Genomic DNA, 16,048 nt, shown 5'->3' on the forward strand with positions numbered 1-16,048 from the left:
AGTTGAACTCCACACACAACAGTATGTTCTCTCCTCCCTTCAGCACTTCCGCTAATGGTGCTCATTTATAGTGATAATATTAGCCTGATGTTATTCAGCGTAGGCTATTTTACAGTGTTACCGCATCCCATAATAGTATCAGTTTTCACACTAAAGTGTTAGCATGGAATCTGCTGAGTATGCTTAACATTGAATCAGTGGTTTCCATCTTTATGAGCCATATTTTACCATCAACACACATTGATGTGGGTTAGGGTTAGGGTTGCTAACAAACTGAGATGCAGAATATGAAATGCTTTAGTATATAAAAGCCTAATATAAGCAAAACAAAGTGCATGGCTCTATTTCAGTTGGGGTGAACAAAATAAATCTGATTTTGTGATGAAGGTGAAGTGATCCTTGACTGCAACCAGCAGAAGTGTAGAACAGAAATCACAAGTATGAGAAGCAGGAGGCTGTGTTGTCTAGATAGTGTATAAAGCTTTCAAAATTGGGATTGAATCACTTTTTTGTCTTTTTTATGGAGTAATTTCATTTTACCATCAACACACATTGATGTGAGATACGATAACAAACTAACACAAGCTTGCTAACAAACTGAGATGCTAAATATGAAATGCTTTAGTCCATAAAATCCTAATATAAGCATGCTAACGTTAGCATTAGCTTTAGGGCAAAGCTTAGTGTAAAGCTTAGCAAGTTGATGTGAGATGTGTTTAAACTGTTTTGGTCTCTCCTCTGGCTCCACCTACAGGACATACACCAGCTTTATGTTGTGTTGTCTCTTTCTCTCTGGTGTTTAATTACATTACAGCCTCACTGGGCTTTTTTTTTCTTTTTAGTCATATGACTGTTTTACCCTGCAGTAATCTGACACGTCTCTTTGAGTTGCTGCATTAACAAAATCTGGCCTCAGAAATCAGTAATCATCGTCCTTTCTTTGCTCTGAGCTGATCTCACAGTTTGTTGTTGCACTGATGAGAGCAGTTTTTTCCCCTCAGTGATTTACACAAACCTTCTCTCACTGATGCAGCACGTTGTGTGTTTCTGCATCAAAGCTTTAGTGTGATAAGATTATGACTAATGGTCTGTAATGGGTTCAAACCTCAGGGAGAGTGACATCACCAGGCACTGACACGCTCACATTATCACTGCTCATGACCTCATTAACAACCAATCATCAGTATGTGTGTGTGTGTGTGTGTGTGTGTGTGTGTGTGTGTGTGTGTGTCTTTGTTTCACCCAAATTTATACCATATGTAGCCTTGAACAGCAGATAAAATACTTTTCTTACTCTTATATATTTGCCTGGAGCAGCAAGGTGCTGACAAATGTAGCTGCCATTCCTGCCACAGTGAAGGTGAATGAAGAACCAACAAAAAGTGACAAATTAACACCAAATGAAATAACGGTGGTCATCCTTCCAGTAGAGTTCAACAGACTGTCAATCTATGATACCACACTATGGGCAATATTGTAACCTACCTGCCCACATCCCTCTTTTATTTTTATTTAAAATAACGCTGATGAAAGTTACATTTTAGTTGAGTCAGGCGTGTGAATGTGATGACGAAACGATGCATGAAAATAAAGTATAAGTTTTCAAATATAAAAATGAGTGTGATCTTAGTGGGTCCAACTATAGACAAATGAGTCCCAATAATAGTGATGAATACATATTTCATGAATGTGTGTGAATAAATGATTGTGACCATAAATGGATGCATGGTCCATTAGTTTATCAGTAAACACATCAGTCAGTGACATTGGAAGCTGTTTGTCTTCAGCAGTAGGAGCATATTATTGAGTGCTGCAGTTTACACAAACACCAAACAAATGTCATGAATCTCAGGATAGAAATAAACATTTAGTACCGTGAGAACGATTTCTCTTTCTCACACTCAACACAGACAAGCTGACTGAGCCAGATCACACATACTATCTGTGAGCAGTACTGTGGTAGTGTAGAGAGAGCATCTGTTGCACCAAACTCATAGCAACAGAGAGACGCTTTACACTGGAAATATAAAGTCAGCAATGTAACATGAGCTGATTCATCTCTGTTATCATCAATCTCAAACACAGCTACACACATACTAACTATACAGTATCTTTATGCCATGTTGCAGGTTAAGATAGAAGCAAAAGGAATACACTATTGGAATGATACAGTACAGTCAGTTTAGTTTAGTTTATTTTCAGAGCACCTGCTGTCAATCATAAAGCTCAGAGATGTGAAGTGTGAGGAAGCTGCTAACCTGGAAGTATTTTTCCCATTATTATATTATATCCATTATTATAGGTTTATGTTACAGCCATCAGTTAGAATCATTTCCTCTGTTTGTCTTGTTTTACCATACAGAGCAGCTAGTAGACTCTCAGCCTTGTTTCTGTCAGTTCAGCTCCACAGGTGGCTGTAAATACTACCCATGAGCCTCTGCTGGCACTGTAGCCAGAGTGGTTTATTTGTGGGAAAAGATGATGGAAGGACCCATACACCCTCAAGCAGGCTTTTCAAAATACACACTAATCTCTTTTATTAATAACCCGTCAGTGGAAGAGACACAGAAACTAAATGCTGCAGGCTCAATGTGAGTAGATGACAGCGAGACAGAGACGCATTTAGAGAGAAGAGTAAAAAAAAAAGATGAGGAAGAAGAGGAGGAGGAGGAGGCGTTCAGTAGCTTGTAAAAAGACTTGATCCAGAAGATAAAACAGGAGAGATAAAGCGATGTCATCATTATCTTTCTCTTTCTCCTGCAGGATTATACAAACATCATTACTGAGTCTTTTGTCATGTTTGTTTTAGAGGTTCGAGTTCCTGACATACCTGCAGGTGCATCATCACACTCTCTACAACCTGAGACCCATAGCAATTTAAAGGGCCAGTTCACTCATATCACACACACACACACACACACACACACACACACACACACACACACACACAAACTTAAAAACACTTCTTTCTCTTGTAATAACTCTGTGTAATAAACAATCAGTAGTTTAACAGGGAGCAGTACATGGAGTGGATTGTGCATGTGTAATTATAATGAACTATCACATGTAAAGAATTCTATAGTGAGACTTTTACACATGCTACTGACTTTCTGAGGATGATAAATATGCTTCTTTTTGCTATGTATTTGTGTGAACTGTCCCTTTAACCCAGATTTGGTAGGGGTCATGTGTTTAGGCTTTCAGGGGTTCAGGTCACAGTTTAAATGTCTATAGTGAATTTCACACACACACACACACACACACACACACACACACACACATCATCATCATCATCATCATAGAGTCTGAGCTGCTCTGCCTGCAGCTGTATTTGACTAGTGATTATTGATTAAAAACAGTTGAACAGATTTGGAGTTCAGTAGCTCTACAGTCATTACAGTACATTAGTTTTATTAAACAACACAATTCTAAAATATTTCAATGTATACATGTAAAATTATATTGTGTATTATTTAAGAAATTATATATAGGTAGTATATTCAGTGGAGAATAAAGTTGTGAATAAATTCCAACTGGATGGAAATCAGATAGATAAATAGATAGATCACAGCAGGAGATAAACACACTCTTTAGCTCCCTCCTGTGGCTGCTCAGTGCTCACACAGACACAAGCTCTGTTCAGGGCAGATTTATGCAGGAAATATGACAGTGAGGAGCTGAGTGATTCACCTCTCAGTGGTGTGTGTGTGTATGTGTGTGTGTGTGTGTGTGTGTGTGTTGTGGTTCAGTGTGTGAAGAGGCCAAACGTGTTTCCCACTCAGCGTCCTCCTACACACTGAGCTTCTCTGTGACTGAATCTTGTTCTGCATATGAATTCACCTTCCTGTCCACTTCTTCTGATTCATATCATTTCATTCAAGTGATGGGGAGTGGGGACAATTTTAAGTAGAGTTGATAAAGAGTCAACAACAGCTGTAATGTTTCTATATAAATCATATTCCCCAGAGCAGGTATGTATGTACTTTATGTACTTATACCTAGAGAGGAATTTTGGAAACAGGGTCAAGTGTGTTAAAAAAGCCTTATTTAGCCTCAGATTCTAGTGAGATGAATTAGCTCTGAATGTTTCTAGAAATAAATTTCAGAATCTGTAAGTGAAGGAGGGAGATTGCTGCTTAACAATAAAGAAAATAACACATTTGATTGTAAAAATAGCTTTAGGTTGCAGAGGAGTAAAATGACTCAATCTGGTTGATCTTGTAACCACATAAAGATGAATGTGTAACAGTCAGTGTTCAGTGTGCTGCTCAGCCGGCTGTTAGAACGCAGCAGTGAACTCTCTTCACATGAGCGCCCCTGTGACACAGCCACAGATAAAAGTGCACTGAGCCCTGTCCTGCTTATATAAGCTTCCTACATCTTTTATAGCAAAAATTCTTTCTTTTTCTGTGTCAGTGAGTATGTGAGGACAGATGTGGATGAACAGAGGGTCACTTCATCACTGTGAAGATGTGTGCACTTAGTTTCTGGCTGATGTGAGCTGCTTTTATCCACCTCATCCATTCATCTCTTTACAAATCATCATGTATTTTGAGCTGTCATCATCATCAGTGGAAAGCTTCTCAGGTATAGTAGCTTGAACCAGTGTGAAGCTTTAGGAGAGATGTTTCAGTGTAGTCACCCTGATGATACTGAAAGTTCAATGAAATCAACCCATTTATTGTAACTTCAGTCTGTCAGTATGAATTAAAGCCTTTATTGTGAAAAGACTGTGTGTGTGTTTGTATGTCTCAGCTGCATCTCTGTATAGTTCCAGCATCTGTTTCCTTGTGAACTTGTGATTTGTATCAAAGTGATCTGCTGCCATCAACAAAGATCTTGAAGTATGAAGTAGTGGTGATTTCTTATCTCCAGGAGCAGCTCTGGTCAAATTCTGCTCACCAAGTCATGAACTGTTTTATTGCTTCAGAAATGTCTCTGTGATTCTTGTAATGACTTCCAGGCCTGGCTGGGTTACATGTAGACACATTGTGTTCACACTGTCTCAGACTAACGGTGCTTTCTTCCCCTGCTCTGTGTGTGTGTGTGTGTGTGTGCGTGTGTGTGCGTGTGTGTGTGTGTGTGTTTGTGTGTGACCTGCAGTGTTCCTGCGGAGCCACAAGAGTCTGGAGTCTGTGGATCCTCAATTCACCATGAGGAGGAAGATGGAGCAGCTGAGAGAGGAGCTGGAGCTCATGGAGCAGCTCAGAGACGTGAGACACTCATTTATTCATCAGAGACTAACCACCTTCTGTCTATTATTCCTATGGTTAATAATAATAATAATACTTTATTCACTCTATAAACACAAAACATGGACACAGAATATGCACACATACAGGCAACAATAGTAAAGACAGTGGGGAGATTACACATGAATCTGTTTGCACTGTAAATGATCACAGGCAGAGACCGATTAAAAAAGGGAGAAATACTTTATTGTTGGAGTATTTATATTTGTGGATATTTAATGAAATATTTTTTAAAAACCTCTGGTAAAACATATGGAGTAGAATTTGTTCTTATCATACCTGCTGTGGTGAAAGAAAGCAAAGATTTTCTCATCTAATTACATAAAAGCATGATGCATGCAGTAATTCCAGATGCAGAGGGTTGTGACACATGTTGTAAATAAAATCATCACTAAATATCATCATATCATCATTAGCCAAACTGTACCAGTGTGTAAGATTTTGACTGACATCTAGTGGTGAGGGTGCAGACTGCAACCAACTGAACACCCATCCACTCCTCCTTCCCTTCCAAGTATGTAGGAAAAACATGGAAGTCTCTCTCTATAGCCAGAGTTTGGTTTGTCCGTTCTGGGCTACTGTAGAAACATGGTGGTTCAACATGGCAGCCTCTGTGGAAGAGGACCATCTCCCTATGTAAATATGAAGGGGTCATTCTAAGACAATGAAAATACAACAGCTATTATTTTCAGGTGATTATACCCTGATTAAAATATACTTGAATGTTTTATTCTAGTTCTGTTCAACTAGATGCCAGTCAATTCTACACACTGCACTTTTAAAGGGCTGTCCACACCGAGCACTATAACTATGACTATAATGACAACGATGTGAGCGTTCTGTAAACACTGTGTGCTCCAGCTGTGTCTGCAGCTAATTATTGATGAGCTGTTACTGCTGTATGTTGTGCAGAGATATAAAAAGAAAAGCAGCAGAGTTCAGAGGTGTGTGCTGATTCAATGTGATGATCACAAGTATTTCACACACTAGTTGCTGTGATGTTTCAGTATTTACACACCAAACTGACACACAGCAGGTGTTGAAGCTCAGTGTGTAAAAATGCAGCGCTGCAGCAGTAACACACAGCATGAGCACAGATCCACTTTGTTTTTTTAACATTATAGTAGATGGTAAATGGACTAAATGGACTGTCCTTATATAACCCTTTTCTAGTCTTTATGACCACTTGCAGTGCTTTTACACTACATGTCACATTCACCCATTAACACACATTCATACACTGATGACAGGAGCTAACATGCAGAGTACCAACCTGCTTATCAGGAGGAAAACTAACCATTCATAGACTGCTGGCACGGCAACGGGAGCAATTAGGGGTTAAGTATCTTGCCCAAGGACACACTGACATGTAGACTGGAGGAGCCGGGAATCAAACTGCCAATCTTAATAATAATAATAATAATAATAATGATAACAATAATAATAGGTGTGATTATATAGCGCACAAACAAACCCAAGGACGCTTTACAAAAGATAAAACAAATAAACAAACTTTTTTTTTTAAATCAATCTTCCAATTGGTGAACGACCTGCTCTTCCTCCTGAGCCACAGCTGACCCACCACTGTAAAAAGTAATAATTTCTCATCTGAGAGTGAGACCTGCACTGGTCTCACTGAGACCTGCACTGGTCTCACTGTATACTATATACAGGGCCTGAAATTCATTTTTTAAAATAGGGGGGAATTCCCCCCTTAAATGCTTCATATAGGGGGGATTTTACTTTGTTAGGGGGGATTAGAGGTCTCACCCTGTCCTATTCTTACTGCAGATTGTATTCTGTCACTTTCCTTCAATTTAAGGAACTATATTATATAGTAATTAGTTATTTAGTAAATACTTAGTAAGTAAATAGTTTTATTCTCTGAACTACAGTCACCTGCAACTTCATTGGGAACACTTGTAATACAATATAATTCAATCCAATCCAACAGCTCTGCTATACATTCTGCTTTTTTTGTGTGAAGTTTATACAGTTTCAGTTTTTGTTGACATTGTCAAAAAAGTGATAATTCTACTTTGTCAAGTGGTGGTGGTGTACCTCCTCATGTATGTTAATGGAGTGGACAAAATATTAGGAACACCTTTCAATATAATTCACCTTAATACACCACAATCACTCAATAATGAACATGAAGCAGAATTTTCACCTTCTCATTAAAAAATGTATAAACTTCATAAATGTAGAATTTATAGCAGAGCTGCTGTATTGGATTAAATTAGATTGGAAGCTAGTGAGTCTATTTTATGTAGTTAACTTATTCTCTGAACTATATTTTATAGTAATTACAAGTTCTCTAGTATTATACAGTTAAGTAGTTATATTCAGCTTCAGTAGCATCATGTTTTTGTTCAATGCCTCTCTCTCTCTCTTCAGGTCTGTTGAATGAGAAACATCTGAGTGATTTAAAATTGACATTTTGTAACATCAGCTGATAAAACGCGCAGCACCGCAGCATTTTACACATTGTGCCGCTAATATCACCTGTTTAGTTGGAGCCGTTCATTTACTCTGAGCCGGTTAGCCTGAAACTTGTTACTATAGTAATGTCACAGTTACCTGTCTGAGGACTAACGTTGTTAATGGTGACATCACTTGACCCTGTTTTCATTAGTTTTTCAGGCTCCGCTGTTTTTTTCTGAGCAGGTTCTGCCTCAGATGATGTAGATTTATGTTTTAACCAGCGGTCTGTGTTTGTTTCCTTAAACTTAATATCACTGTTAGCTTGTCTGTGTTATGCTAGCGGGAGGTTCAGAGAGCTACAGGTGTGTTCAGGGTCGAAGTCAGACAGTCGAACACAGCGGTTCCGGCCCGCTGCAGACGTTGGTTGAACATTAATATACATCGCTGTAAATGTGTGCGTGAATTTCCCGCATTATGAGTGTTGGATTTGCGGGAATCAATTAAATTGTGCGCAATACCCGCAATCCCACGCTGAAATTCCCTGATACACTACATGCTGTATAATGTCAGAAATGTAGTGTGGTAGGAACACACACACACACACACACGTATATATAGCTGTAACCAGTCCCTGTCTGTCCTCAGAGCATTGAGAGCAGACTGAAGGTGGTTCTTCCTGAAGACCTGGGCTCGTCTCTGATGGACGGAGTCGTGCTCTGCCATCTGGCCAACCACATTCGCCCTCGATCTGTCGCCAGCATTCACGTTCCTTCACCTGCAGTGGTACGCCTCAGACAGCCAATCACCACCTTTGACCCCCAAAGAGAGATGAATATTCATGATACTCTGCAACCTGTGCACATAACATTTAGCAGTGTAGAGCATCTGTCATCTGTTTTAATCTCTGAACTCAACTTTTTTTCTCTGATATAAAACAAGCTGCTCTGAAATGAAGTTGAATGTGTGACTTTGTGCTTCCAGCCCAAACTCAGCATGGCCAAGTGTCGGAGAAATGTTGAGAACTTCCTGGACGCGTGCAGGAAGATAGGAGTGCCAGAGGTAAGACATGCTCCTTTATACCACTGTACTGCTGTGAGAACAGTGACACCCCCCCTCTCTCTCTATTAACTGGGGTCCATTTTCAAGTTTTTACTGTGAAGTTGCAGCTGAACCAAGTCAGTCCAGAGATTTGAACTAGCAACCTCCAACCTGAAACCCCCCCAGTTCATCAGAGAACCCCCCCCCCCCCCTCCTTTCCCCTCCTCTCCCTTAAAATATCAGCTGAAATCATCAGCAGGGTTTCAGTGTAGCTCCAGTGGGCTGACAGATCAAATACACACTGTATTATGTAGAGAGAAGTGCGAAGGTGTCCTGCAAAACATCTCAGTTCCTTTTACTTTATTACATTTGCTGGATGTGACAGAAAGAATCTGTACACATGTGCAGCTTTCATTATCTCATGATTGATATCAGTAATGTGAAAACTAAAGTCAGAGCTTTTGCAGGACACTGATGACAACACTAAAGTGTGAAGCAGGTCTGAGAGGAAGGCTGACGGTCCACTTCTCAACCCCTAAAATCAGGACTCCTAATCAGAGATGTGATTCTAATCATTTCCAGTGTAACATACTCCAGTGAAATCTCTAAATGTCTAAAGAGAAGCTGGAGAGCCACCCTGCCTTCTTCTCAGCACTGGTTCATGTTCTTATCAGCCTCCTTTTTGTTCTCATCGCTTTTTTAAAAAACTGGGTGGTTAATGTTTACATTTAATCATTTAATGCTGAGTCATCACCGCTGTCATCGCTGCCTGTGGCTCCCAGCTTCCTCCATCATGACAGGAGTCCATCAGATCAGCGGCTTCACTCTGAGCTGACTGAGCTGACTGTTGGTTTAGTGTGTGTGTGTGTGTGTGTGTGTGAGAGAGAGAGAGAGAGAGAGAGGGAGAGAGAGAGAGAGAGAGAGAGAGAGGGAGAGAGAGATAATATATATGCACGTGTCCCAGTTCAGAAATACAGTCTATTCAGTGTTCAGATGCTCTGACAGGTGGATTCTGGGAAATACAGCGGCAGGAAAGAGAGAGCTAAAGACAATAGTTGTGTCCCAATTCAGGGGCTGCATCCTTCGTAGGACCCGGCCTTCAAAGGCAACTTCGGAGGATTTCCTAGTTGCGTTACCAGATGTTCCCGCCCTTACCGTTACGTCATGATTTCTGAAGCCCAGGCCCGCCAAAGTAAGACAGAAAGAACAAAAGGAAGTGAAAGAGTAGAAAGAAAGTTTAAAAAGTGATTGAGCCAGAGCAATTTTTGATTTTATTTTGAATCTTCCTTGTTCTGGAGGAAGAGGAGAAGCGTTTTTTTTCTGGAATGAGCAGCGGCGTGCAAAGGATCTTGGGATATGGGAGGCCGCAAAGGATAGTAGCGATATGCAGGGTGCATTTTTAGGGTGCATTTGCAGGGTGCATTTGAAGGTGCATATGAAGGGTGCATTTGTAGGGTGCATTTGAAGGTGCATTTGTAGGGTGCATTTGTAGGAGCCTTGGAATTGGGACAGCCTTGGCGCTGGGTTATGATGTAATCAGCCTTCTAATGCATCCTTCGTAGGATGCAGCCCCTGAATTGGGACACAGCTGATGTTAAATGTGCTACAGTGTTAATCAACATGAAGTGTTCTGCACACTCAGCACAGCATCATCCTGGAGAGGCAGCATTCACAGCCAGTAGGATGCCAGTTAAAGATAGAGAGGCATTTTAATTGGTTAAGAGGTGCATTGGTACATTTTGCTGACTGCTGCTTGTTGGGGCAATAATGTTTTATACATTGGTGAACATCTGTATTATATATATTTACAGTTGCAGTGACATCATCATTAAAGCAGGAAAGTGAGTGGTGGAAGTGTTGGTAATGGTTATTGAAGCATTTTGGGATTTTCATCATTCTGGATTTGAATGTAATTGTATTATTTGATGTGTTTGTGTTATTTAGTATTTTTATATTTGATGTTTTAACACTTTAATGGTCCTGATCAGTAAACAGAGAAATGATTTACTTACATGTCTTAGCTCCTTTGAGTATTAACATTAAAGAAAGGGTTTTAAGTATGAGCAGTAAAAGTGCATTTTCAACAATCTGCACAGTGACTTCATTAAAGTGAAATTAAAGTGACCACAGATCAGTCCTGCGGTTGTCCCTGAGTGATGATGTTACATGATTGGTCAGCTGGCCCACTGTTGACAGAGCAGAGAGACGCTCCACCATGTGTTTAGATTTTATAACTAACACTAGGAAACAAGCTTTTTATTTCTCTGACATAAGTCTTACAGGTAAAACATGAGACTTGTGTAAGCTGTTCAGTTCAATGAGGTGCGCTTGATTTGACTGTAACTACAGTAACGGGGTGGAGATAAACCTCCTGAATTTGCATTCAAAATGGTGTCAAAACTTTAATTTATTTCCAGCACAGATTCCATGGTCATGGACCGGGAAAGTGGCAGAACAAAGGTACACAGAGGTGTGAAGGAGAGCTCAGAGTTCAATCATCTCAAATAGCATCAGTTACACAAAACAGGGAACATTTATAGAGATGAATAAGTACATTTAAAAAAGATGTAACAGTAATTAGAAGTCTTGTAATATGCAATGCAGCGTATGTAGAACTAGATCAGACTTGTATTTCAATATTCTGGACACACTTCAGCTGAGTGTTAGAAGTGTTGAAGAGAATAAAGACCATTAAAAGTTTAATATGTACATACAGAACAGTGTTTTGTTGAAGGTATTTTTTCTCTCTGGTTCTGAACCATGTCTCTGAACTGACTGGTTGACCTTTGACCTCCACCACTGCTGCTACTGCTGATTGCTGGCTTCTTCAAGTCTCTCCTGCAGCCTGAATGCACTACTGACAATGCCTATGCAAGCTAATTTGCTAATAGCTTCTGCAAGCTAATGTGCTAATAGCTTCTGCAAGCTAATGTGCTAATAGCTTTTGCAAGCTAATGTGCTAATAGCTTCTATAACAGCCATCTTCAACTCATTCCACAAAGGGCCATGTGGCTGCAGGTTTTCATTCCAACCAAGCAGGAGCACACCTGGCTCAATTCATTTAATCAGCTGAACTCACTCTTCAGTCAGCTGATTGGTGTGCATGTGTGCTCCTGCTTGGTTGGAATGAAAACCTGCAGCCACATGGCCCTTTGTGGAATGAGTTGAAGATGGCTGTTCTATAAGCTTACGTGCTAGTAGCTTCTGCAAGCTAATGTGCTAATAGCTTCTGGAAGCTAACATGCTAATAGCCTCTGGAAGCTAACGTGTTGGCTTGACTGCACTGGCTCTCCCATCAGCCACTTCACTTCATTGTAGCGTGTTTACTGGAGGAGAGGAGAGCTCACCTGTCAAACGGTGTGAAACTTACATCTCCGTCCTCTCAGTAAGTATGCCTGCTTGTTGCCATGGTAACTTATGTCTGCCCCGCCTCACCTCACCAGCTCAAACTCTTTTCTGTGACCTTTGACCTCTGTGTCCATTGGTTAACCTCCTGCCTTTTCTTTCTCTTTTTACTTTCCGGCTGGATCGCACCATGTTCTCCTCCTCTTCCTCTTTTCCTTTTCCTCTTCTCCTCTTCCTTTTTCCTCTTCTCTTCCTCTTTTTTGATACCTCCTCCTTCATACATTTTGTCTTTTACTTTTCATATTTCTGTCTTCCTTCAAACCGACTTTGAATCTTTGGTTTTGCTGCAATGGTTTGTTGTCGTCATCACACACATTAACCTCTTCTTCTTCACCTCTCCTCTCCTTCATCTCTCTTCTTCCTCCTGGTTTTTGCTTCTTCCTTGTCTTTCATCCCTTCTCTTTCCTCCTCTTCTTTTCTTACATCCTCCTCTCCCATTTTTGGGTTGTAAACATGTCACCTCCTCTCTCTTGTTTCAATTAACTCCAACTTTGTTCCCTCCTTTTTCCACTCATTCCCTTGTTTACGCCTCTCATCTTCACTCCATCTTCATTACTCCTTACTTCTTTCTTACTTCCCGTTTCTGTTTTTTCTTTCGACCTCGTTCTTTTTCTCCTTCCTTGTTTAATTTCTTCCCTCCTACTCCCACCTCCCCTTTATTCTTCCTCCCCTTATTTGCATTTGTCCCTCCTTCCTCCTTCTTTTATTTTCCTCCTCTTTTCCTGATGGGGACACCAGTCTTCCCTCTGTTCCCCCTATGACATCACCCAGTGCCGCCTACAACCGCTTCGCACCACAGTTCAGGCGCTGGTTGGCATGGATACAACCTCTCCGGACAGGAAACAGGAAGAGGCAATCTCAACTCCAAACCCCGCCTCCTCTGGGGTGTCAGAGACTCCCTTATTGGTTTCTGTTACCACTCAAACCCCGCCTCCAGCTTGGCAAATCTGGGACCTTATTGGCTCAAGCCTGGTTCACATCCTCTGCCTAGTTCTGCTGTTCGTTGCCTATAGTTGGAGCGAGCTGACGTAACCGTGACAACGGCCTCCCGTCAGTCACCTGACTGCCCCTCCCTCTTTATGCACAGGCTCCTCCTCTGTATTTTTGAGGTGTTGCGTTCATGTCACATGGGAAAGATGACGCTCAAAATGAAACTTGATTATAGAGCGACTACACTCATTTTTAGTAGTAAAGGTCTCATTATTTTGTCATATTGCTAAGTGAATAAAATTATTCCGTTGGTTGCAATCTGTACCTTTACCACTAGATGGCACTAAATCCTACTCACTGCACCTTTAAAGTGTGTATTTTAAGTGAAAACAAACAAAAACAACTTCACTCACATTTTATTTATCCATTCAGAGCAAATACAGTTAGATTATCTTTGAAGCAGACGTACCCATGTGATATGAACGCAGCATCAGCATGAGCCCATGCCTCTCTCCTTGCCTTGTAATCCTTGTTTGATTTTCTCTTCTTCTTCTTGTTGCGTGTTTGGGAAATATCAGCTCACTGAAACGTTTTTGCCTTTGCAATAAATTTACACAGAAACTCTAAAGAGAAGCAGGAAACGTGGAGCAGAAGGTTACTAGAAGTGGCTGATGTCGTCAGTGTTCATACAGCAGGGACGGCTAAGCAGTGCAGGGCTGACGAGTTCCTGGATTTCAAAGGTTTAGAATATAATTCTTGTTTTTCGTCAACCTTTGAAGCCATGATTATTCTGTTTGGTCCTGGAAAACAACAAAACACAATGATTGCAGTCTGTCCTTTAGAGAAACAAGAGACAGGTCTGCACACTGCAGCTCACAATGCAGGTATTGGTCCAGCTCCTGCTTTATTTGTCTTCTGGTTGTGTGCGTTCACCACCACCAACTTTTTTGAGTGTGTCCTTTAGAGACATTAAGACCCATTCAGTATGGATGTCCCCTCCCTTACAAAACAAATTCAGATTACTGATTGTTTATAGATGATTATTGTACAGTATTTAGCGGCCTGGTAGGCAACAATAGTATTTGTCTTGGTTGGCTCCAGTTAACTGTGGCAGAACTTTCCCAGCAGCTAGTTGGTACCATCATGGAGGTCTAGGTGACAACATGTCTGTCTGCACTTGTTTTTGTATTTAATCATGTGATAAATACGTAGGTTACATGACAGCAGCTTTAAATGCACATTATTAAGTTGATCATTCTTTGCCTCATTTACCAAGCCTGCATTAATGGCTAATGATGCTTCCTGTCCACTTTGTTAAAACTTCAAGGTTTAGTCAATTTTATACGGTTTCCATACTAACCAACCAATGCAGATTACATAACATGTGAATAAATAATCAATCAATCAATCTTTATTTATATAGCATCTAGAGTCCGACTTTTGGGGATGATGCCGATACCAATATTAGAGAGCAAAAAAATTCTGATATCAACATATTGGCAGATAATGTTATATATACAGTATATATACATATAACACATTCATGGTGCCCAAAGGTTGAATGGACCTCAATATAGTGATGCTGTCACTTTTTATCCACATTGATCCTTCAGAGGGAACAATAGACTACAGACATTCATAATCGCCATAGGATAAACTGTAATAATAATAATAATAATAATAATAATAATAATAAACTTTGATCAGCTGACTTTTCATCTATTGCCATCAGCAGGTCAAATCATAATGTATGATCACCTGCTAAACCAATGACAATCCTGTCCTCAGCTGTATGTTGTGTATAGAGCTAATTAGTAATTATTAGCATGCTAACATAGTAAACTAACATGAAGAACATCATACCTGCTTAACACTGTGAGCATGTTAGCCTGCTCATGTTAACATTTAGCTCAAAGCACTGCTGTGCCTGAGTCCAGCACGTGGGTGTATAAAGAGAAGTGGATACAGCGTTCATTCTTAGGAAAGTTGTTCAGTAACACATTAAGCCAAACAGTTACTTCCATGAAGAAATCTGGATGTAACTATACTGAGCATGCTCTATAGGTCTGATGCACTCACAGAGCATGCTCAGTGGAGACTCCTGCTGGTCGAGACAGCTCACTTCCTGTTTAGCCCTCCAGCTAATTTGAATGTGGATAAAACAATTCAATCATGTGGCTCTTCTAGACTTTACAAATGTGATCAGACCAAACAGATCAAACTCTAATAGTAAAATGAGTCGTTTCATGGAGGTTGTGATGCTCCAAAAAATGTATCTGCTGATTTACAGACGGCTCTTTCACAATGTTAGTATTTTTAGGCCCAATAGCATCACGTGATGCAATGGATGTTTCCATTTGTACTCAGAAGTTGAAATTTCCAAGTTTCCACACAGAAATTTCAACTGGAACGCTCCCTGAAGTCAGATGTCTAATTCAGAAGGTTGGAAGAACCTCACTGACCCCGAGCTCAAAATCCAGAGATAGCTGCCATGTGCATCAACAGTGTGAAAATAAATATATTGTTTATTAACACTTATTAAATCAGTGGTACACACAGCACTGTTCATCTTCTTTCTGTGGACATGTTGCCATAGTGATTGTAAGTGCAAAATACAGCAATATGCGTTTTTATCAACTGGTATTACTATACGTGGCTAAACTGGATACAACTGGTTTCCTGACTTCTAAACTGGAACACTTCAAATTTAGGTGTGACGTCATTCCCAGCTCCAACTTCTAACTTCCAAGCTAAATGGAACGCAGCGTAATTACACCAGATTAAATTGGCTTCAATGCTTAATGCTCTTCCTGTATCCAATTCTCTTTCTAAATCCATGTTACAGCCTCACAGAGCACATCATGTCTGGAGACTCTTTTGCTTAAGATGTTTCAACTTCATTTACATTACATTTACTTCATTTCCTGTAGAGAGAATTGAATTATAGCAGGCGGTTGGCTACAGTTAGTCACTGTAATGCTGTCTGTAAAGCTTACTGG

General features: G+C 40.3%; 1 protein-coding gene across 1 annotated transcript in view; it reads left to right on the forward strand.

Moving 5' to 3' along the window:
- Positions 1-13,312, forward strand: part of lrch1 (leucine-rich repeats and calponin homology (CH) domain containing 1) — a 117,821-nt gene extending 104,509 nt beyond the window's left edge. Inside the window, exons 16-19 of the mRNA XM_053328457.1 lie at positions 5,104-5,213; positions 8,322-8,459; positions 8,658-8,735; positions 12,858-13,312. Coding sequence (XP_053184432.1) covers positions 5,104-5,213; positions 8,322-8,459; positions 8,658-8,735; positions 12,858-13,151 — 620 coding nt within the window. The 3' untranslated portion in view covers positions 13,152-13,312. The remainder of the gene's footprint in view (positions 1-5,103; positions 5,214-8,321; positions 8,460-8,657; positions 8,736-12,857) is intronic.
- Positions 13,313-16,048: the final 2,736 nt, after the last annotated feature.

This window comes from Scomber japonicus, chromosome 11, assembly GCF_027409825.1.
Source record: "Scomber japonicus isolate fScoJap1 chromosome 11, fScoJap1.pri, whole genome shotgun sequence".
Lineage (NCBI taxonomy): Eukaryota > Metazoa > Chordata > Actinopteri > Scombriformes > Scombridae > Scomber > Scomber japonicus.